The sequence below is a fragment of the Enhydra lutris genome, unplaced genomic scaffold, assembly GCF_002288905.1.
Source record: "Enhydra lutris kenyoni isolate GAN:26980312 unplaced genomic scaffold, ASM228890v2 scaffoldscaffold6, whole genome shotgun sequence".
In the NCBI taxonomy this organism is placed as follows: domain Eukaryota; kingdom Metazoa; phylum Chordata; class Mammalia; order Carnivora; family Mustelidae; genus Enhydra; species Enhydra lutris.
Window position 1 is genome coordinate 24031448 of NW_019154090.1, and position 24919 is coordinate 24056366.

General features: G+C 37.2%; 1 protein-coding gene across 5 annotated transcripts in view; it reads right to left on the bottom strand.

Moving 5' to 3' along the window:
• Positions 1–24919, bottom strand: part of LOC111141415 (itchy E3 ubiquitin protein ligase) — a 140575-nt gene that overhangs the window by 47846 nt on the left and 67810 nt on the right. For 3 of the 5 annotated variants that reach the window (XM_022493946.1, XM_022493945.1, XM_022493947.1), the window contains 3 exons: positions 24589–24726; positions 15094–15139; positions 268–425 (listed from right to left, as the gene is read on the bottom strand). In XM_022493946.1, the coding sequence (XP_022349654.1) occupies positions 268–425; positions 15094–15139; positions 24589–24726 (342 nt within the window). Of the gene's footprint in view, positions 1–267; positions 426–15093; positions 15149–24588; positions 24727–24919 lie in introns of all 5 variants that reach the window. The other 2 variants (XM_022493948.1, XM_022493949.1) reach the window with 2 other exon arrangements.

Sequence of the window (24919 nt, forward strand, 5' to 3'; positions counted from 1 at the left end):
TACTGCCTATACTTTTAATAATGCAAATATGGTTCTCATTTTTCTTTTTCATTCTCAATAAAGCATTTCCCTCAAGAACTTCACCCTGGAGGAAAAACTAAGGGAAAAGGCACATATTAGTCTACCTATAGAAAGATCATTCTTGGCCAAAACTTAAATGTAAAAATACAGCTAGAAAACTGACACTTACCTGAGGTCAATTCCCAAACAGAACATTATTTACAATCACAGTATTGACAGCTACATCCCTAGTGCTGGAATACGCACCTGGTCTACGTGGGGTAGGTGGAGGTGGTCGTGAAGGTCTTGGAGGCCTAGAAGGTTTAAAACCACCATTTGAGAGTGATGGAGAATTATTCCCATTGACCTTCCTATTTTCACCAGCCCCTGCATCCTCAGGCTCATCTGATCCATTTGTGTTTGTTCTGAGTAAGAAAAGGCGAAAGGGAAGGGAAAACGAATGCTCTTTGAATTTAACAAAAATAAGAAGACCAGAACTTAAAATTTCTGGCCAGCTTTATCAAATACATAAATAGCCCTTGGGCAGAGTCTTATATACAACCCTCAGAGCCCACCCAGATAGAATGAGGGGTTGCCAAAGCACACAGAAACACTTGTGAGCCTTCAAAACTATTAGGTAAGGTGATTCCGATTTCAAGAAAGTCTTTGGAGGCCTTGTATAAGCAAGAACAGAGTCAAATTCTCAAAATCCAAATGTCTTAGGAAGGGCATTATTTTATTAGGACCACAGCTAATATCACCACCCTTTTCCTGGTTTCCACGGGCTCTTAACAGTATTCAGTTTTGGGATAGGGCTGACTGTTCTTTGGCAGAAGAAATACTTTTATCCCAAAGACAAGATGCTTTCTCTCCATCCCAGTAAATGATATATAAAATGTTGAAAATTATTGTTCTGGGGTGCCTGGGTGGCTCAGTGTGTTAAGCCTCTGCGTTCGGGTCAGGTCATGATCTCAGGGTTCTGGGACTGGGCCCCGCATCGGGCTCTCTGCTCAGTGGGGAGCCTGGTTCCCCCTCTTTCTCAGCCTGCCTCTCTGCCTACTTGTGATCTCCCTCTCTCTGTCAAATAAATAAATAAAATCTTAAAAAATAAAAAAAAAAGGAAAATTAGTGTTCTAGAGCAGAGGTACACACAGACCTTTTTTTTTTTTTTTTTTTTTTTTAAGGAGGTTATCATTTCTTCAAACCAATGACATTAATTGAGGGAAAGAGAAGAAAGGGGAAAACAACAGGAAATGTCAAATTGAAAGTCACTACTATGGTCAGCTAAATATAGTTGGTTCCTTTTCCCAGGGGGATCTTGTCATGAATTAGAAAGCAAAGAGTGAATGTAGCCAGTTTGAAGATGCCTCAGTTAAGACTGCTATCTACTACTTGGTAAGCAGTGAACTACTACACAGTATTAATTCAGTACTCTACTGGACCTTCAAAATAAGACTGAACAAAGTAAAATCTACTTAATTCAAGAAATTAAAATTGAGAGGCAGCACCAAAAATTAAATCATTTTTAAACTATGTTGCCTTAAAGTTCTTTAGGGCCTTTCTACTCAAAGTAGTCTTTGGAACAGAAGCAAGGGTAACACGTAAGAGCTTATTAGAAATGCACAATCTTGGGGCACCTGCGTGGCTCATTTGCTTGGTTTTGGCACAGTTTATGATCTTGGGGTTGTGGGATAGGAACTGAGCCCTGCATCAGGCTCCAAGTCAGCCTGTCCCTCCCCTCTCCCTCTGCCCTTCCCCTCACTTGGATGCCTGCTCTATAACAGATAAAATCTTAAAAAAGAAAAAAAAGGAGAGAAATGTACAATCTTGCACTCCACTCCCAGCACCCACTATATCAGAACTGGATTTTAGTAAGATCCTCAGGTGATCTGGGTGAATAGTAGGATATAACAAGACTGCTTTGGGGGTGCCTCAAATGCTTACTTTGAATAGAAGAACAGTTCAGTAATTGGCAGTCAACACCTGGGTACTGCTGACTGCCTACAGGAAGGCCAAGCCACCCCAAAATATGAACTGAAGGCAAGAAGAGTCAGCTTTGACACTGCTACACCTCCCCCAGGTGCCAAGTTCCAAACCCATTTTGAATAGTATACCTCTTTAAGACTCTAAGTATTGCCTCCCATACTATTTCAAGAGATTACTAATTAGTTCTTAATGTTTTTAAGAACCAATATTTTTTAAAAGATAGACAACAAATGATAGAATGAACCAAAACTACGAAACTGAGGTTTCTAGCTCTGACTCTGCTGTTAAGATTTTTTGTTTGTTTTATTCATTTCGGAGAGATACAGAGACAGAGAGAGCACAAGTAGGGGGAGAGGCAGAGGGAGAAGGAGAAGCAGACTCCCCACCGAGCTGGGAGCCTGAGGCAGAGGGAGAAGGAGAAGCAGACTCCCCACCAAACTGGGAGCCTAAGATACGGCTCAATCCCAGGACCCAGAGATCATGACCTGAGCCGAAGGCAGATGCTCAACCAACTGAGCCACCCAGGTGCCCCTCTAATTCTGTAGTTACATGACCAAAGAAAAGTTACTTCTCTCTTTTTAAGAGAGGGAGAGTAGGGGTGGGGTAGAGAGAGAGGGAGAAAGAATCTTAAGCAGGCTCCATGCCCAGCAAGGAGCCCATCACTGGGCTCTATCCCACAACCCTGAGATTATGACCTGAGCCAAAATCAAGAGTCAGATGTTTAACAGACTAAGCCACCCAGGCAACTCAGTTACTTAATCTCTTTGTACCTCAGTGCTAGTCAAGTTTTAGGAATATGTGAGTAAGTAGGAACATTCAGGGCATGAGATAAATCTGTTATTACAAAGGTACAGCAAAACTGGTTCTCTTGTTGAGGATTAAAAGCTTGGGAAATTTTGGGGCACCTGGGTGGCTCAGTGGGTTAAGCCTCTGCCTTCTGCTCAGGTCATAATCTCAGGGTCCTGGGATTGAGCCACGCATGGGGTTCTCTGCTCAGCGGGGAGCCTGCTCTCCCCCCCACCCCCGCCTGCTGCTCCGCTTACTTGTCATCTCTCTCTCTCTCTAATAAATAAATAAATAAAATCATTTAAAAAAAATAAAAGCTTGGGAAATTTCAACATCCATGCTGTTTACCCTTCTAAAAACTTGGCCTTGTTTCTCAACATAGTTATCTGACAACCTGGAAATATGACAACTCCTTAAATTTCCTTGTTGGTTAGAATTGCTCCTGCTTTCTAGGTCTTTTAATTTTCAACTCTCTCTATCTACAGCCTTCTACTCCTACCTGCCTCCTACTTTATCTTTGATTCACTCTCATTATGACTTTTAACCCCCTCTTAACTTCATAGTTCATCAGCTCCCTTCAAGTCCCACTTGGGCTCCACCATAGGCTACTACTTCCCCTAGTGCCTTTAATTCCTTCATTATTACCCATTATCCCCTAGCCCCAAGCAATCCTTCCACTACAACTAATCCTTCATTTACTTCTTACTTTTTCTACTACTCTTCTCTGGGGCCAAGAAGTAATGACAGATAATGTTCTGGTGGCAAAATCAGGTGTAATTTAGCAGAGTAAATAAACTAGTTTTTAAAAAAGTACCAAATTAAAGGGGCAGTCTGTTCTATAAAAGGTCCCTGTAAATTTTTCACTGTACCCAGTAAGAAAAAGTCCAGAGGTTTTCCTTTCCAATGTCTAACAAGGTAGTCTTTTCTCCCTGCCCCCGCTTAGTTAAGTGCTGCCAAAGTGAGCACTTTTTTCCCTGTTAAAAAGGAAGAAATCACACCTCAAATCTCCTGGGAGCTAAACAATTAGAAATTATGGAGGACTATGACAACTGAACACCATGCATTCATTGGGATTGGTGTACTGATGTTAAAATTAACAGTAATAAAAAAATTGATAGTAATCTGGTAAGGCAAAGGACTTTTACTAGGTGCTGTAAAATTAAAGAGACCTACACAAAAAACAAAAAGAAATTAAAATTGTGTTTCTTGAGTCTCCATCTTCTTATCCTGGCAGACATCAGTTTCTTAAAGCTTGCTCATTTTAGGGACTGAGGTAACAAAAGCTATTTAACAAAAGTTATTTAACAACTTCAACTGGACTACCCATACTGCTTGGATATCAATCATTTCCTACCTATCTAATCTACTCTTGACCACTTTCCCAATCTGTAGATGGCTCCGATGTTGCCTCTTCTCTAACATGATGATTATCTACTAACCTTCAACTGTCTAAACGTCTCTGTTCTGAAGGGGCAGCAGGTGCAATGTCCGGCCACAAGGATGGCAGAAGCTTCTGAAGTAGCCCAAAAAGCAGGCCAAGGAAATGTACAAGGAAGATAAGGCACTTAAGCAGAAACAGAGGAGGGGCAGAAAAAACTCAAGGAGCTAAAAGCAAAGGCTGCAGGGAAGGGCCCCCTGGCCATAGATGGAATTAAGAAATTTGACGAAAAGTAAGCTGTCTCTTGTGTCTGAGACAAATGGTGTTCCTTAATTCTACTCCTGTTTAAACATCTGGATTCCCTGTCTGTTGTAGCATCTATTGTCAACTATAGCTAGAGTAAGTCTTAGATCCTGCTATACATTTAAGAATAAACTTCTGTTAAAAAATAATAATAAATCAATCATAAAAAATTCTCTGTGCCATTAATCACCTTCATTTCTTTGTTTCCCTTTTTTGGGGGAAAAAGAAATCTCTTCACTTCTTCAAGGTTAATTTGTGTCCTTGATTTCAGCCTATATCCTCTAGGACTTTCCACCATCATTTAACTCCTTATATCTTCCATCATCTTCCTTCTTCCAGCTCTTTCCTCTTACTTCACAAATATAATCAAACTCCTCAACCTAAACATTTCCTCAATCCTACTGCTCTTCAGAGCTGGTTTTTGTTTTGTTTTGTTTTGTTTTTTTAAAGATTGATTGATTGATTGACTCTCTATACCCAATGTAGGACTCGAACTCATGACCTCGAGATCAAGAGTCAAATGCTCTACCAACTGAGCCAGCCAGGTGCCACGCCAAAGCTGTTTGTTCTTTCATTCTCTTTTCCTTCATTATAATTTCTTGTATTTATGTAATTAACGTATTTAGTAATTTTAATTTTCCAAAGACTTCCACTCTTTCAAAGTGAAAAATAGCTTCTAATTATAAAATCACCTTCCATCCTACATTCTGGAGATCATTCCCATTAAGACATGGATGCCCATTTCTTGCCAGTCCTATTTCATTGGCTGTGTCTGTGATGATTAAATGTTTCCTACCTTGAGCAAATTTGTGTTTGTTTTGTTATTTATTATATATGGGGCACTTCCCCCAAATTATTCAAAAACATTTATAATATCTAATGATTATAGAATAACATATAGACATGTCATCATCCCAACATTTTTTCTTTTCTTTTGGTGGTGGTAGTGGTGGGGAGGGTAGTTCTATTCCCCACAGACAGTCAATAGAATACCTGGGTTAAAGTATGCAAATATTTTGAAGACTGAAATACTGACTGCTAAATTTTTTTAAAAATATTTTCAAAGGTATTTTCCTATCAGTTAGTTATGAAAATGCCCATTTCACCATCAAGTATGTAAATATTTTTAAGTCTTTGCTAATCTGGTAAATAAAAATGTTAATGTTCAACAATATTTCACTTAGAAGCCATTTGAGTTTCTTCTTCCATGAACTGTATACATCTCCTGTAAATCTTTCTGTTATTAGAGAATCGTTTTCCTTATTATTTGTAAGATCTTTTTACAATCTGAGGATTTTTTTAAAAGATTTTATTTATTTGAGGGAGAGAGTGTAGAGCAAGAGAGAGAATGTAGAGTGCGAGAGAGAGAGCGAGCCAGGGGTGAGGGGTAGAGGGAGAGGGAGAAGCAGACTCTGCTGAGCAGGGAGCCACCCAGGTACCCCAAGAGAAGTGTTTTTAAAATATGGGGTATTTAATGCTGACAAATACTGTAGAAGAGAATGAGGTCCTGGACTAAGCCAAGGAAAACTGGCTATGTGGAAAAAGAGAAGTCAGGTTAGAGGTTCAGCTTGTTCCAAGAACAGAGGAGATTCCAGGATGATTTAAAAACTGATTTCAAAAAAATGAAACTATGAGACCTTTAAAAGGAAATGTGAACAGTGAACTTATTTCTGAATAAATTTAAATATACAGAAATCAAAAACTCTGGGTTAAGCCTCTGCTTTCATCTTGGGTCATGATCTCAGATCTAGCCCCACATCAGGCTCTCTGCTCAGCGGGGAGCCTGCTTCTCCTTCTCTCTGGCTGCCTCTCTGCCTACTTGTGATCTCTCTCTGTCAAATAAATAAATAAAATCTTAAAATAAAATAATGACTTAAAGGCAAATAACAGATATTTAACAGTATGAAAAATGATAAACTGGGGCGCCTAGCTGGCTTAGTCGGTTAAGCGTCTGCCTTCAGCTCAGGTCATGATCTCAGGATCCTGGGATCAAGCCCTGAGCCCTACTCAGTGAGAGGCCTGCTTCTCCCTCTCCCTCTGCTGCTCCTCTTGTTTGTGCTCTCTTGCACTGTCTCTCAACTAAATAAAATCTTTAAAAATAAATAAATAAATAAAAACATTTCTCTTAACTTCTGTGACAGTGTTTTTCTAATCTTTTACTCCCACTTCTAACCATCTCTTCTTCAGTTTGTTTTCTTCCTTCCATTCACTAAATATAGTTCCCATTGTTCTTGTTCTTTCCTCTTCCATGACTTTTCCCCTAGAGTCTCAAATTTCATGATTTCAAATATCACCTCGGAAATGATTCCCAAATCAGAAATGGTCATCCCTGTCTCATTCTTATCCTCTGGTACCAAATTATCAACTAAATGCAGGAGATCTAGAATAACTCTCCAATTCTAAAACTATCATTCCTCCCATGTTCCAGTTCCATGAGTGGTACAGCTATCTTCCTGGGAAACTTGACTCTTCTTCTCTCCTGTGCCTCCTGATGCTAAAGTCTCACTGATTTCACTTCCACATTCTCTCTCTACTCTTCCACCACCAGTGTCCCAGTTCTAACCCTCCTTCTCTCTTATTGGATTACTGTAACAACTTCCTGCCTAGGTCTTCCCACCTTCATTCACCACCATATAATCAACTATACATGATTATCAAATAAAATAATTTTTCCAATGGAGTTCTGATCACACCAATGCCTCATTTAAATATTTTTAGAGACTTTCCTCTCCACAGAAAGATTCCATGAGCCTATACCAGCATACCTCAAAAATACTGGTTCCAGACCACTATAATAAGGCAAGTATTAAAGTCAATTTTTTAAAATTCCTCAGTGCATGTATGTTTACACTATGCTATAGTCTATTAAGTGTGCAACAGTATTATGTCTAAAAAGAACAATGTACTAATCTTAATGTAAAAATACTTTGTTGCTAAAAAATGCTAACCATCATCACCCTGAAAGTGATTCAAGTCTTAATCTTTCTGCTGGTGGAGGGTCTTGCCTTGATGCTGATAGCTGCTGACTGATAAGCGTGGTGGTTGCTGAAGGTTGGGGTGGCTGTGGCGATTTCTTTCTTTTTTAAAAAATTATTAACATATAATGTATTATTTGTTTCAGAGGCACAGGCCTCTGATCCATAAGTCTTACAAAATACACAGCACTCCCCACAACACATACCCTCCCCACTGTCCATCACCCAGTCACCCCATCCTTCCCACTGCCCTCCATTCCAGCAACCCTTAGTCGGCTTCCTGAGATTAAGAGTCTCTTACGGTTTGTCTCCCTCTCTTGTTTTGTCTTGTTTCATTTTTTCCTCTTTTCCCCTATGTGGTTGTGGCAATTTCTTACAACAACAATAACGTTTGCCAGAACAACTGAATCTTCCCTTCACAAATGATTTCTATGTAGCAATGCTGTTTGATACTGTGTTTACCAAAGTAGAACTTCTTTCAAAATCAGAATCAATCCTCTAAAACCGTCCTGCTGTTCTGTAACTAAGTTTGTGTAATATTCTACATCCTTTGTTGTCATTTAACAATCTGCACAGCATCTTTACCAGGAGTAGATTTGATCTCAAGAAACCCCCTTTCTTTAAGTCATCCGTAAGAAAAACTTCTCGTCTACTTAAGTTTTACCATGAGATTGCAGCAACTCAGTCACATCTTTAGGCCCGGGTTCTAATGCGAGCTCTCTTGCTATTCCTATCACATTTGCAATTACTTTCTCCACTGAAGTCTTAAGCCCTCCAAGTCATCCATGAGGATTGTCATCAATTTTTTTCAAACTCCTATTAATGTTTACATTGTGACCTCCCATGAATCACAAATGTTCTTAGTGGCATTTGAATGTTTAATCCTTTCCAGAAGGTTATCAATTTATCTTGTCCGATCCATCAGAGAAATCACTATCTATAGCAGTCATTAAGAAATACATTAAGAAATGTATTTCCTGGGGTGCCTGGATTGCACAGTAGGTTAAGCATCTGACTCTTGGTTTCAGTTCAGGCTGTGATCTCACATTCGTGGGACAGAGACTCCCAACTGGGCTCCACGCTCAGCACGGAGTCTGCTTGAGATTCTCTCCCAGCCCCACCCCTCCTGCTCATCTGTGAGCTCTCTTTCCCTCTCTCTGAAATAAATAAAAATTTAATATATATATATAAATAAATGTATGTATGTATGTATGTATGTATGTATGTATGGGATGCCTGGGTGACTCAGTTAAGTGTCTGCCTTCGACTCAGGTCATGATCCCAGGATCCTGGGATCGAGTCCCACATTGGGCTCCCTGCTCAGTAGGGAGCCTGCTTCTCCCTCTGCCTGCCTTTCCCTCCTGCTTGTGCTCTCTCTCAAATAAATAAATAAAATCTTTTTAAAAATGCATTTCTTAAATAATAAAACCTGATGTCAAAACTACTCCTAGATCCATGGGCTGCAGAATGCATGCTGTGTTAGCAGGCATGAAAACATTAATCTTGTTGTACATCTCCATTAGGGCTCTTGGGTGACCAGGTGCACTGCCAATGAGCAGTAACATTTGAAAGGCATCTTTTTACTGAGCAGTAGGCTTCAACAGTGGGCTTTAAATATTCAATAAACCTTATAAACAGATACACTGTCATCCAGGTTTTTTTGTTCTGTTTATACAGCACAGGCAGAGTAAATTTAAATTCTTAAGGGCCCTAGGATTTTTGGAATGGCCAATGAGCACTGGTTTCAACTTCAGTCACCAACTGTATTAGCTCCTAACAAGAGAGTCAGCCTGCCCTTCTAAGCCAGAACTAACTTCTCTCCAGCTATGAAAGTCTTAGACGGCATCTTCTTCCAATATAAGGCTATTTCAACTATGTTGAAAATCTGTTGTTTAGTGTAGCCACCTTCATGAATTAGCCAGATTTTCTGGATAACTTGCTTTGGCTTCTACATCAGCACTTGCTGCTTCACCTTGTTCTTCTATGATAATGGATATGGCTCCTTTCCTTAAACCTCATGAACCAAACACCACTCACTTCAAACTTTTCTTCTGCAGCTTCCTCACCTCTCTCAGCCTTCACAGAACTGAAGAGAGTTATTAAGGCCTTGCTCTGGATTAAGCTTTAGCTTAAGGGATAGTTGTAGCTGGTTTGATTTTCTATCCAGACTACTAAAATGGTCTGCATATCAACAATAAGGCTGCTTTGCTTTCATACCATTTGTGTGTTCACTGAAATAGCACTTTCAACTTCCTTCAAGAAATTCTCCTTTGCACTCACAACTTGGTTAACTATTTGGTGCAAGAGCCCTGCCTAGCTTTTGGCCTATCCTGACTTTCAAAATGCCTTCCTCACTAAGCTTAATTATTTCTAGTTTTTTATTTAAAGTGAGAGACAAGCAATTCTTCTTTTTCGCTTGAGTACTTAGAAGCCACTGCAGGGTTATTAATTGGCCTAACAGTTGCAACTCAGGGAATAAGGAGGCCTAAGAAGAGGGAGAGAGACAGGGAACAGCCTATTGGTGGGGCAGTCAGAACACACACATTTATCAGTTAAGTTCATCATCTTACATGGGCACAGTTTGTCATACTCCAAAACAATTACAACAGTAACATCAAAGATCACTGATCACAGATCACCACTACAAATATGACAATGAAAAAGATTGAAATAGTTCAAGAATTACCAAAATGTGACAGAGACACAAGTCAGTGAATGCTGTTAAAAATAATGGTGCTGACAGATTTGTTCAATGCAGGGTTGCCACAAACCTTCAATTTGTGAAAAACAAAATATTTGCAAAGCACAATAAAATGAAGTATGTCTGTATTTACAAACCAAAACCTCCATCTGGCCCCAACTTATGTAACATTAAAAATAACTGACATTTATTGAGGGTCAAGCACTTATGTGATTAAAAAAAAAAAAGAAGTCCCACTTTAGGTCACAGTAAAGCATGACAATTACGAGTTCAGGCTCTGAAGGTCAGGTAATCCCAGGTTCAACTATGCTACCTTGAGCCTTATTAATACTCAAGCAAGTTCCTTTCCCTTTCTAAGCCTCAGTTTTCTCATCACCCATAAAAATGATATACACCTACCTACTTCATAAAAATGTTCAAGAGTCACTGAAATGAGGGGAAACATGCTCAACACAATGCCTGACATATAAGAGGCAATAAACATTAACTGGTTGATTCCACTCTCAAATTCACCGCCTCCCATTTTTCCCTTTCAATTACTCTATTTTTAGCTATTTATGTTATAACTGAAGACCCTGTTCCCCATCTCCATAACTGTTTTTCTTCCTTCCACCTAGAAGTCCTTCCCCTCTCCAATTCCCCAAAGCATGCAAAGCCAAATTATAATTATGCTTTATGGTCTTGGGTCAAATGCCATTTCTTCCATGAAGCTTTTAAACATTTTACATACTGATAAACATTTTTTAAAACCATCAAGCAATATTTTCTAATAATAAACAAAAATTTTAAAAGTTCAACAAAAGAAACAAGATTCAAACTAGTTCTGAAGTAAGAGTATGAGATTAAGGTAGAATGACAATTCTGCAAGGCGGGATTTTCAAGAAACAGACTTCATTACATAACGGAAAAATATTTCCCATACTAGTTAGCTGTAATCTAAGAAATAGCTGTATGTCTAACCATAGTGGTTCTCAAAGTATATGGCCTGGTCTAACATCATCACCATCACCTAGAAACCTGAGAAACACAAATCTTGGGCCCAAAACTAGACACAGCAAATTGGGAACTAGAGATTAAGACACAATCTATAGTTGAACAAGTCTCCCAGGTGATTCTGATGCACTCCGAAGTTTGACAAACACAGCCATTTAGTTCCTTTAATAAATGGGTATGAAACTAAAACCTGAAATGGATTTTGAAAACCAACATGGAAACCTATTCACTATACAGAATTGTCAGTATGAATTTACCACTACCAACTATCTTTTAAAAGGAATTAGCTACAAAGTATGTGCTTTACTATGGCTTTGTTCCTCTGCTCCACAATCTTACCACAAACCTCTCCTTATCTCATCACACATATATATCTAACTTACACATAAGTTTGGATGTTTATGGACAGGATAAAGTACCCTGGAGAACCAAGATGCTAATACAATAAGGTCATAACAGTCAGAAAGGTACTCCTAATAACAAAATCTTGAGTACAAGGCAGCGATCACCTTGAACTTCATAAAAATGACAAAAAACAACACTGAGAAACACAAAACATCCAGACATGTTACAGAGAATAGAAGAGTAACAAGACTACAGTCACAGTATACATAGTGCCTGAATTAGGACAAAAAAGTAAACTAATCAAAAGTTGTTCAGTCATCTTCCTAAATGAGAACTAGGGCAACGGACTGGAGGAGATGGGCACAAAGCCCTTGTCCACTGGGTATACATATTGCCCTGCTTTTTAATCTTATAGTTAGGAAGTCTGCAAATAAAAATAAAGGGGAAAAGCCAGTCATGGCCATAATTACTGCAGAGTACCATTTAAAAACATCTGAAAGGGGTGCCTGGGTGGCTCAGTTGTTAAGTGTCTGCCTTAGGCTCAGGTCATGATCCCAGGGTCCTGGGATTGAGCCCTCATCGGGCTCCCTGCTCAGTGGGAAGCCTGCTTCCCCCCTCCTACTCCCCCTGCTGTGTTCCCTCTCTCGCTGTGTCTCTATCAAATAAATAAAATCTTAAAAAAAAAAAAAAAGAAAACATTTGACAGTTTATAAAATGCTTTTCAAACCCATCATCTCAGAGGTATGCTCTCTGGAGTAAAAGCTAATGCAAAGGAATTCACGCTTAACACAAAAGACAGGCTGAGAGATCACTCTAGCCATCTCAGAAATTTAGAAGACACTATTCCTCAGATTATTTTTGACAATGATTCACTTGGGAAGATGTAGAGCATTGATTAAATAAATGGCATGAAGCTAGGACTCCAGGAATGCCTTTGCAAGAAACTTATAGTTGTCCAGAGTAGTTTTTTTTTTTTTTTAAAGATTTTATTTATTTATTTGACAGAGAGAGATCACAAGTAGACAGAGAGGCAGGGAGAGAGAGAGAGAGAGAGACGGAAGCAGGCTCCCTGCCGAGCAGAGAGCCCGATGCGGGACTCGATCCCAGGACCCTGAGATCATGACCTGAGCCGAAGGCAGCGGCCTAACCCACTGAGCCACCCAGGCGCCCCAAGAGTAGTTTAAATAAAGTATTTTAAGAATGAGATTTGTAGGGGGCACTTGTCTGGTTCAGTTAGTAGAGCATACAACTCTTGATCTCAGGGTTATAAATTTGAGCCCCACATTGGGTGCAGAGATTACTTAAAAATTAAAAAAACAAACAAACAAACAAACCTGACGTTTGCAAAAAAAGAAAATGACTTAAACTTTCAAGAAAGCATACAAAATTCTATCACATTCTCACTAATGGAAAAATATGGATTTATTATGCAAAAGTTCTCAACTCATGAATGAAAACTGAAATATTAATACATTATTATGCAGAAATTTTCAGGAATTCAAAAAACTTCTATTAAACATCTAACTAAAAAGAGGCACAAAAGGCCTATGTTGTCTTCCAGTCTACAGAGATATTTATATAATTTTAAAAACCTTTTCTATTGCTTTTTAATCACACTGAGCAATAAAAGTTATTATCCAGGGTGTCTGGGTGGCTCAGTTGGTTAAGCGTCTGACAGCTCAGGTCATGATCTCAGAGTTGTGAGACTGAGTCCTGCATCATAGGGCTCCACACTGGGCACGGAAGCTGCTTAAAATTCTCTCTCTCTCTCACTCCCTCTCCCTCAGTTCCTCCCACCCTTCTCTCTCTCTCAAAAAAAAAAAAAAAAAAAAAGCAGTTATTAATCCCTGAACAAGATGTTATTAGTCCTTAATTTTTCAGCTCTTGTGAGATTAGTATGAGAGATGAATCTTTGTTACAGAAGCGACTGTGAAGGTAGATCTCTATTAGATGAAAGACAACAGTTTCATATATTTTCATTTCCCCAAAGATCTTGCTGAGTTGTCTTTTTTTAACTTTTATTATGAAATTTTCCCTACATCACGAAAGTAGACAGACGGGTACAACAAACTCCCTATCAACTCAGCTTCAATAACCACCAACATTTTGCTCTACTTGCTCCACCTCTCCTCTCTTACAGCACTTGACACTGTAACACCCACCTCTCCAGATATTTTCCTTATGTTCTATCATACTGCTTTTCTATTCTTTTCCTCTGACCATGACTTCCGTGGTTCACCATCTTCCTTTTTACTGCTTACTCAGTTTGGGAAAAACAAAGAATCCAATGGGATTTTCTAACTCTTTAAGATACATTACTTACTGCTTTAAGACTAGGAGCATTTCCTTTTCTAAGTTTATCTCCCATTACCAGCTTCTAGGACAACCACTATACACTTAAAATTTAAGTCAGGGTGCACTTGGTTGGCTCAGTCCATTAAGTGGCTGGGCCAAGTCTTGATTTTGGCTCAGATCATGATCTCAGGGTCCTAGAATGGAACTCTGCATCAGGCTCTGTGCTCGGCAGGCTTAAGATTCTCTCTCTCTCTCTCAAAGAAATAAATCTTTGAAAAAATTTTTAAAATAAAAGTTTAAGTCAGTTAACACAACCCAAGGCATTCAACATTTTTCAGACCCTAGACCTCAAGGCAGATAGGCACATGAAACTGCTGAATCTATTGGCACCTGGCTGGCTCAGTCAGAGCATTTGACTCTTGAACTGGGAATCATGAGTTTGAGGCCCACGTTGGGTACAAAGATTATTAAAAAAAATACATAAACTGAAACAAATAATACATTATATATTAATAAACAAACAAACTTAAAAAAATAGTGCTGGGGTGTCTGGGTGACTCAGTCAGTTAAGTCCCTGTCTTGGGCTCAGGTCATGCTCTTACGGTCCTGGGATTAAGCTCCTTGGGCTCCATACTCAGCAGGGAGTCTGCTTGTCCCTCTTCCTGTGCCCCTCCTTCCCAACCGGCCCCCTCATGCTCTCTCTCAAATAAATAAAATCTTAAAAAAAAAAAAAAAAAGTGCTCAATCTAGAGTAATAGTGAACAGCTGGTACAAATCTCTGCTCCTCAAAAAAGGCCCAAAAGATACCACAGATCATGATGACCTTCTTATATACCCAAAGCTTGTATCTCAGCTTTCCTAGGAAAAAAAATTTAACAGTTCAATGATGGCCCTAGGATTTGGAACTCCCTGCTGTTGGAAAAGTGACAATATATATTTATATTCATTTCTATAAGCTGAAAGAAGTACTAGCAATTCAGGTATCCTTGTCCTAATCTGGAGAACTGCAGTCAGATGAGCTAAGAGTCCTGAAACATTCATAAATATTTCCTTTCTTACCCTGAGCCCTGAATTTTTTTTTAAAGATTTTTTTTCCTAAACTAATCTCTACACCGAAGGTGGGACTCAAATTCACAACCCTGAGATCAAGAAATGCATGCTCCAGCCACTGAAACAGCCAGGTGCCTGAGTCCTGAATTTTCTGACCCTTGTTTATTCTTGTAGCAGTCTAAACTTTTGTTTTAGTCAAACTAAAATTCTGACTACAATTAATATTCATTTTCCCTTATCTCTTCTCATATTCTATAGTAAAGCAAAAAGTGAACTCTTACCTTGTTTCATCCTTGGGTCTGGAGCCATCATCACTCTGTGAAGCACCTTTAACATCAATAAAATTTACACAGAAAATGAAATTCAAAAAGTGTTTTTCACCTTCTTCCTAAACATGCAAAGCCTTTCATTAAGTATTGTAGAATATACTATAACTTAAATTTCAAGGAAAATGTGATATATGTTCATGTGACTGAAATTAGAAATGTTTTACCAAAATGTTGTTCCAATGCTTACTACATGTAAGAGATGTCAATTAGTCAAGGTATTATTACTCATGTCCTACTTATGCCTTTTGAAATGTATGTCTGCTTGATTCTTTATTTTTCCTCAAGATTTGTATTTATTTTTTGTTTGTTTGATTCTAATTCAAATCTAATACTTCAGCCATCTTTTATATTCCAAAAACCTCACAAAAAATTCTGATCACCATCAGGATAATGGATAAAAAACAGATTCTGAAAATAAAAAAACTAGTAACATCTCTCTAATGCAAGGGCCTGGCAAACAACTACAAGAACAGGAAAGGTACCAATTAATCTCAAAGTGGCAAATTAATGCCACAAATTTCACATTTTCTTCAAATTTTATTCATGGTAATTATTCTGAGGATTCAGTAGGGGCCTGTGCACTAGAAAAATATTAAAGAGCAGGCACAGTGATTGTAGCAAAAATAGTAGGCAGAGAAGGAAAAACTATAAAATGCAGAAACAAGAATTCAAGTTTAACAGTCTGCCTCATTGTAGTTAAAGAAGAACAATAGTCCCTTAATACAGTCGTAGTTTTAAACAGTAAAATCGTAACTGCTATTGCTCCAAGGCATAATTAATGAATAATTCATTTAAAAAATGCTGAATCACCACTACATTATATCACCTCAGCAATGTTGGCAGGTATATCATCTTGTCTAGAAATATTACATTAAAAAAAGTGGGGGCATAAAAAGTACAAAAGCATAAGGAAATAAAGTCAACAGTATTTTACTAGTGTTGTATGGTAATGAAATATTCAGAAAAGACAAATTTTTGGAGATAAGATAGATAAGTGGTTGCCTGGTTTAGAGGTGAGAACAGAATTTTGTGTAAATAAGAGGGATCTTACCAGGGGGATAAAAATGTTCTAATCCTGATTTACAGTAATGGCTGGATCACTCAATTAAATTACTAAAAAGCATTAAATTGTAGACTTGCAATGAGTACATTTTATGAAATATAAAATACACCTCAATCAAACAGTTAAAAATGGTTTTAAAAACATGGTACAATGAAATGCATTTTAGCTAAAAAGGGCACATTTCAGTTTTACAAGAATTATTTTTAGGGAGTCCTGGGTGGCTCATTTGTTAGATGTCTGCGTTCCGCTCAGGTCATGATCCCAGGATCCTGGGATCAAGCCCCGCATCAGGCTCCCTGTTCAGCGGGAGGCCTGCTTCTCCCTCTCCCACGCCCCCTGCTTGTGTTCCCTCTCTTGCTGTGTCTGTCAAATAAATAAATAAAATCTTTAAGAAAAAAAAAAACAACTTATTTTTATATAGACTATATTCACCTAAAATAGCTGATGAGACAAATGAAATCAGAAAAGGAAATAAAAATATACAGTGTTACTAAAATCGGACAATTAGTATCCCACCTATCTCAAAAATTAAGAAAGTCATTTGGAATATTCTTTTTAAATCTACCAATAAATGCCGCTTCTAAACTTCTTATATTGTAGAGAAGCATAGTATTTAATCACATGGACTCTGAGGCCAGACTGCCTGGTCTGCATCATAGCTTCTATCATGTACTAACTTCATGACTTTAGAAAAGTACACTTAATTTTCCTGTGCTTTTTATTTTACCTCACACAAAATGGAGACAATAAGGATACCTACTTCATAGAATAGTTGTGAGGTTTAAGCATAAATATTTAGAGCAGTGCCCAGCACATAAGCCCTCTATAAGTATTAGCTATTACTGTCTCTCAAATTCGCTTCTTTTTTTTTAAGATTTTACTTATTTACTTGACAGAGATCACAAATAGGCAGAGAGGCAAGCAGAGAGAGAGAAGGAAGCAGGTCCCTGCTGAGCAGAGAGCCCAATGTGGAACTCGATCCCAGGACCCTGAGATCATGACCTGAGCCAAAGGCAGAGGCCTAACCCACTGAGCCACCCAGGCGCCCTCAAATTTACATTTCATCAGTAAATATAGACAAGGGCCATCTTGTTCGATCTTTTATTTCACTTCAATACAGAGGTGAAGACATAACTATGAACTGTATGGCATAAATTAAATAGACCTAATCTTGTGTTTCCAGAGAATAGTTTTTTTAAAAGGCACAAAATATCTGACACTTATACAATGAATGTCCAAGAAGGAAACAATGACCATACTTAAAGTTTGTATTTTACAAATGTATTGTTCTTTTAAAGCATTCCTACTCCAAATTTCCTCAACAAAAAATGATCGTTTTTCTAAATGCACACATATTACCCACAGGACACTTTGGAAGAACATCTACAAAGATCTCTTCTATTCAGTGAGCTACCCAAAAGGGCTTTCCTGCCACAAAATAACTAGCTGGTAGACAAAGCTATTTAACACACTGTTCTATTTCCTGGGTGCCTAGCAATCTTAAAAGCCAAACAAACAAGTGAACTGATACTAGAGCAGGAACAGGGTATAGTAAGCAAATATGAGGGGAAAAAAAAAAAGGTTATCCTGATGGCTATTATCAGCTCTGAGATGGATCAGAAACAAAGGTCTGGGATCCTCTAAAGGAGCTGAAGTGTTCCCAGGTATGTAGCACACCCTAGCACTACCAAAAGCAAAAGAAATTTTCTCTGGGGCAATTAATCCCCAATTTAGGCTCCTAAGATTCCCAAAGACTACAATAAAAAATAAACTGGCAAAGAGTAGCAAACATGTAAAAAACAAGCCTCAAGGAAGGAGAGACATAAATACATATCTCCAAAGATTTCTGATACTGGAATTTTCTTTTTATATACACATCTATTAGAATTTTCAAATGGAGAACATTAAAAAAAGTATCAAAAGAAAATTAACAAGGAAAAAACAATAAACTATCAAGCAAGCACCAGCAAGTCCATTCCTAGGAATATACCCAAGAGAAATGAAATCATATGCACAAAGAAACTTGCACACAAATGTTTATAGCATCATTATTTATGACTCATTAATAGGCAAAGGTGGAAAAATAAGTCACATGTCCATCAGTGGATGAAAAGGATAAACAAACTGGCATATACATACAATGGAATATTATTCAGCCATAAAAAAGGGAAGTACTGATACATGCTTCAACTTGATAAACCTCAAAAACAATATGCTAAGAATCCAGACACAAAAGGTCACATACTATATGGTTTCTTCTTTATAATATACCCAGAATAGGCAAATCCACAGAGACAGAAAGCAGATTAGTGTTTACCAGGTGGCTGGAGTGGGGGGTGGGGATGGGGGGAGATGGGGAGTGATTATAGAATGGACAATGGTTTATTTTTCTGGGGTAATGACAGAGTTTTGAAATTAAAGGTGGTGGATAATTATGAAGACAATAAATGCCACTGAATTGTATTACTTTATAAGGTTAATTGTATGTTGTATAAATTTCACCACAATTAAAAGAATCACAACAAAAAAGGGCCATATTTGGAAAAACAATAAATGCTATAAATCTGAAAATGCACATATCAGTATGTACCAACAATTCCATTCCCATGTATACATCCTACACAGACTCTTCAACCTGTGTACCAAGAGACATATAAATGTATAAATGCAGAAATATTCAATCTATGACTATCTATAATAGCAAAAAACTAGAAAGAAACCAAATGTCTTTTGACATAAAAATGGATAAATTGTGGTATATTCACCTAACAGATTATCATACAGCAATGAAAATAAGTTACAGAAACAGTAATATGGATAAATCTTAAAAGGCAAAATCTATATTCACAGAGCTCAAGAAAAAGGGCAAGTAATACACTGTTTAGGGATATGCATATGTATTAAAAATTTTTTTAGGAGCATCTGGCTGGCTTAGATCACTTAAAAATAATTTAAAAATCTTTAAAAAATTTTAAGCAAGGAAATAATAAATTCAAAATTCAGAGTAGTGATTATCTGTAGGGGAAAGACAAGGAATGCTATAGGGAGGGAAATACAGGTGGATGCCAGGATGTTATTAATGTTCTAATTTCTAAGTTGTGTAGTAGTTCATATGTGCATAATTCTATTATGCTGGTTTATATATTATACATAATAAATAAAAGAATATATGTTATAAAATGAGATATGTGTTTTATATATATGCTGTATATGAGAATATAAGTCAGTGTTTTGTAAATTTTAAAAAAAGGATGAAAAATGCAGCAAAATCTTACTCTAAACCAACAATAATCATATTATAGCCTTAATACTTGGATTTTTTTTGTTTTTCTGGATTTCAAATATTTTATTATAGGAAAAAACTTAGGAAAAGGATGATATCCTTTTTTTGGTTTTATTCATTTGATAAACAAGTATTTATCAAGCATCTTCTTGTGTCAACCCTGATCTAGAAACTGGAAAAACATCAGGAAAACAGAAAAAAACGACCCCTATCCTCAGGGAACTCACATTAAACTAAATATATTAAAGCTACATATAATGTAAAATATAATAGACAACAAATAGAAATAGAAATAGATAGAAAATAGAATTTTTCTATGGAGAAAAAGTACATCAGGATTTGATGAGAGGGCTGTCGAAACATCAGACAGATGGCCAGGAACGACCTTGCAGAGAGGGTGACATCCAAGTAAATCCTGAAGTGAATCACACGGAATACTGAAGGAAGAGAGCTCAAGCCGATGGAAGAAACCTTTAATGGCCCTAAAGCAGGCATGTTCCTGGAGTGTTCAAGAAACCACAAGGAGAGTGGTGTCACTCAAGAAAATTGCATAAACGAGTAAGTAAGAGATGAAGCCATCAAAGTAGAAGAGCTTTGGATGTCAGACTACATAGGCTTTAACGACTTCTAAGGTGCTACAGAAATCACTGGGGCAGGCATCTGACAAGGTCTTTCTTATGTTTTCTCAAAACTACTCTGGCTGTGTATTTAAAAAAAAAAAAAAAAAAGCAAGAAAAAAAAAAAGCAAGGGAGAATAGGGGTGAACATCACTCTCCAGCCTTCTCTTCCTGCTCTATGCCCGACAGGTGTAACCTGTAGGACATACATTAATCACTAATTGGCTTCTTTGGCTCTACCTTGCATTGGGTTCAACTAATGAGACACAGGGGAGATTGGGAGGACACTAAGATTTAGCTCTTTATTACCCTCTTCAGCTGTTTCAATACTTGGATTTTAAAGTAGAACTAGTGGAGAGTTTTCCTAGTTTCTTGAGGAGGGCAAACTCATTCATATTCTGAGCATACATAGAAAAAGTCAAAGATAAGTCAAATAAGTTTCCCTCCATAAAATAATTAGTTGGTGCCCAGACCTTACTGAGATCTAGTAATTTCAAATAATATTTGGTAAAGCAAAAAATTTAAGCTAGTTTCTTAGAATTTATTATACTGATAAGCAAACATTACATATTCACACAAAAATGGCTATTTACATTAAAATTAAAAGAATCCACAAAAACTAGAGTCTAATGCAAGAAAGTAAGATAAAGTCAAAATGGAATGGAACACACACAATAAGAACCAAAGGTCTCATGTGCTAAAAAACTTATCCCTAAAATAATTTTATATATATCAAGAATACACATGGTAAAGAATAAAGATCTTTACAAGAGTATGCTCCCATTTTATAATCATGAATTTATAACTAAAATAGATTTTTGTCTTTAGGAAAAATAATGTCTTTGACAGTAATACTTTTCAATGGTATATTTGGGAAGACAGGTGTTAAATTAATAACCTACCACCACCAGCAGCCCAAGAGGTAAAAACAGATGAATGGGAAATATTTGCAGATATGAACAACTGCCTACACTCAATTTGTTAATTTAGAACTGAGTGCTAAAACAATAAGTCTATCTAACTAAAGGATTCTTCCCAGAGATTCATAAAAGCCTATTAACGCTATAAAGTAGAAGAAAACACCAGAGCAAATTATGAAATTATTTTCTAAACCAGAGAAATAAGAAAGACTATCAAAGAAAATGTGACAACTATAACTAACACTCATTTGCATATTAAAATTGTTCTCTGAGCCAGAGCAGGGGATGGGAAATTGGAGTGGGGATAGAAAGCTCTCTTGTTTTCAAATACAGCTTGAAGATAAGTGGAAAGAAAAAACAAACATGCTGAGAAAATTTTGCTTCACTTGAAAAAGGTCTACTTATGTAATTGCATTTTTAGAATATTTATCCACCAGGGGTGCCTGGGTGGCATAGTTGGTTAAGCATCTGACTCTTGGTTTTGGCTTAGATTGTGATCTCAGGGTTGAGAGATGGGGCTCTACGTTCGGTGTGGAATCTGCTTGAGACTCTCTCTCCCTCTGCCCCTCTCCCTGGCAAATAAAAATAAATCTTAAAAAAAAAAAATCTAAAAAACAAAAAAAAAAAAAAAAAGAAAAAAGAAAATTTATCCACCAAGAACAATGACCAAAATTTCTAGGTACCCAAAGAGATAATACTGTCCCATCAGGAAAACCAACTTTCACAGTATATTTAAATATATAGCAAGCTATTATTTGATGACTCTTAATACTAAAATTCAGACAGTGATTTCTTTTCATAAATATTATTTAAAACTTAACCAAAAATATTTACATCTATAAGAACAAATTTCTTCTAGGAACCATCCTATGTGTTCTTCCACAAAAATACTTCTAGGGGCACCTGGATGGCTCAGTGGGTTAAGCCTCTGCCTTCAGCTGAGGTCATGATCTCAAGGTCCTGGGATTGAGCTCCGCACTGGCTTTTCTGCTCAGCAGGGAGCCTGCTTCCCCTTCTCTGTCTGCCTGCCTCTCTAACTTGTGATCTCTCTCTCTCTGTCAAATAAATAAATAAAATCTTTAAAAAACAAAACAAAACCCAAAAAACTTCTAACTGAGGCTCCTGGCTGGCTCAGTCAGTAGAGCATGTGACTCTTGATCTCAGGGTTGTAAGTTCAAGTCCCACGTTGGGTGTAGACAGTACTTAAAAATAAAATCTTTCTTAAAAAACAAAAACAAAACTTCTAACATCCTTAGGGGAAAAAAATCTAAAAATCATTAACAGTAGAAAATTACTGGAATACAAAAGCAATCTCCCTCATCCCCCCAGTTCTCATCCAACCAAACAACTGCAGGTACTAGAAATTCAATTTTAGTACTAAACTCTAATTTTCATTTCTAGCTTGCAGTTAAAGTTACAGAAATGGAATCAAAGAACAATACAAGTGTAGTTTCTACCACACATGCTTGTGAAAGGAACTGGATTTTGTTTGTTTGCCTACAATTCATGATGTGATTCAAAATTTCTAGGTTTTTAAGTGTGAAACCAATTGGAAAGAATAGGAAACATCAATAAATATTTGTGTTTCAGTCTTGACTCTGCATCATACTAGCTGGTAAGATGTTGGACTTACTATTTAAATGATCAGAACCTCACTTTCCTTATATGCAAAAATAGGTTATGCCTTACAAAGCTATGATGGTTAAATGAGTACATATGTAAACACACCAACATAGTGGTTGGCACACAGCAAGCATTCAAAAACTGGCAGCTATTTTATTTGGCAACCACTGTGATTTTCCAGTTAAAAACCTCTTTCTAAGTAGCAGGTTAAAATTCTATCAATTATTTTCCTAGCTGAGTGGAAAACTGGTGACATAGAAATGTTCACTTCCGTGGGCAATAAACATTAAAGTAAGTATAAATATGCAGTTTAGGTTCTACTTTGAAATATGAAGACAAATATGCTTTGTTAATTATTAAATATTCTGCATTAATAGTTTCAACTTGTAGGGGGTAAAAAACTTGGGAAGCTATAAATACTGAGTTTAGAGCAATTTAACAATGAAAAATTTTTTTTTTAGACTTTATTTATTTATTTGACAGAGAGAGATCACAAGTAGGCAGAGAGGCAGGCAAAGAGAGAGGAGGAAGCAGGCTCCCTGCTGAGCAGAGAGCCCGATGCGGGGTTCGATCCCAGGACCCTGGGATCATGACCTGAGCAGAAGGCAGAGGCTCTAACCTACTGAGCCACCCAGGCGCCCCTTAACAATGAAATTTAAGTTGTATATTATCTTCCAGAACTCTAATCTCTAGAAAAATTCGACTATTCAGAGCTCCTGTGATGGCAATCAATTAAAATGAACCTGTCAACTCTGAAGCAGTACAGTATGATCATTTCAGAAATTTCTCTCCACCCTCATTAATCTCAAAGACCCAATCTGGAAGATACACTGAGACTATCTTGAAGGTCCTGCTACTAAAAAAGGTCATAAGTTGGGGGGCCTGGGTGGCTTAGATAGTTAAGCATCTGCCTTTCGCTTGGGTCATGGTACTGGGATCTTGGGATTGAGCCCCATCTTGGGCTCCCTGCTCAGTGGGGAGTCTGCTTCTCCCTCTCCCTCTGCCCCTATCCCCCTGCTCATGCTCTCTCTCTCTATCTCTGTCTCAAATGAATAAATAAAATCTTTAAAAAAAAAATTTCACAAGTTAAAAAAGTAGGAAGGAAGTTTTCCAAAGCAGAAACGGAAGAATAGTAACACCTGACAACTGCAAAATGTTTCATAATGTAGTTCCTAATAAATAAACAAAAACTTTGTCAGACTAATCAAGAAAACCATTAATCTTCTCTTTGTCTTGGGGCCTTTAAGTTTCACTTGAGTATCTAGAAGGAATCCACTAAGAAGTAGTTTTATTAAGCATGCTAGCTATACAGGCACTAATTCAGGTGCCAAACTTCTTTTAATTACTGTTGTTTCATGTTTCTTACTCCCTTTAACAAAAACTAGTAAATCATAATTTGTAAGATATAATGGCATACATATAATGAATTGATTTTGTTATTATTGTAACACAAAGACGGCTTTATAAATGTAGCCTACAGAAAATGGCATAGGAATGGCAAATGGACTTCAGCTTGTATTGGCAGTCTGGTACAGTACTACGTAGGATTACTAAGCACTAAGCGGGATTTTGCGTCAAATTTATACTCAACCAGATATTGCTGCAGGCAAATTATGTCAGCCACTGGCACTGGAGGAGATGTGGCATCATAAGTCATAGTAACTGTGATTACTGGCCTATAAAATAAATACTTTATAAATCAACTCATTACACAGTCAACTGTGATTCAACTTTTCTGTGGTTAGCTTTTCAACTTACAGAAAAATGTTTTATTCACAGAAACAACACAATAAAAGGAAAATGTTTAAAATAATCAATGTCTCCTTTCAAAAAGGAAGTAATTTTTTTAAGGTGAAAAAGAACAGCACTGATTACATCAGCATTCTTTGGTGGCTAATGTTAAGAATCATTAAAGAGCCTATAGAAAAAGTGATTACTTACTTTCTGAACATGTAGTTTCACCATTGGTAACAACTTCAGAATCTAACTGCAGCCCATCAAGACAAACTGACAAGTCTCCTATTGTCTCTGTCGGCTCTTTGTCACCTACAAGCTGTAAAGTCACAACTACTTCCTCAACTGTAAAAGAATATAATTACAGAACAAAATGATCATTTTTTCTTTCTTTAAGTCAACTGTTAAAAAGAACTTAACTGTTAAAAAGAACATCAGAAAAACTTGATATTTATGTGTTTATAAATTGTTTTTAGTATATTTCACTGAGGTTTCAGGCCTTTCCACACAAAACATTTAAAAAACAGAACAAAATTTG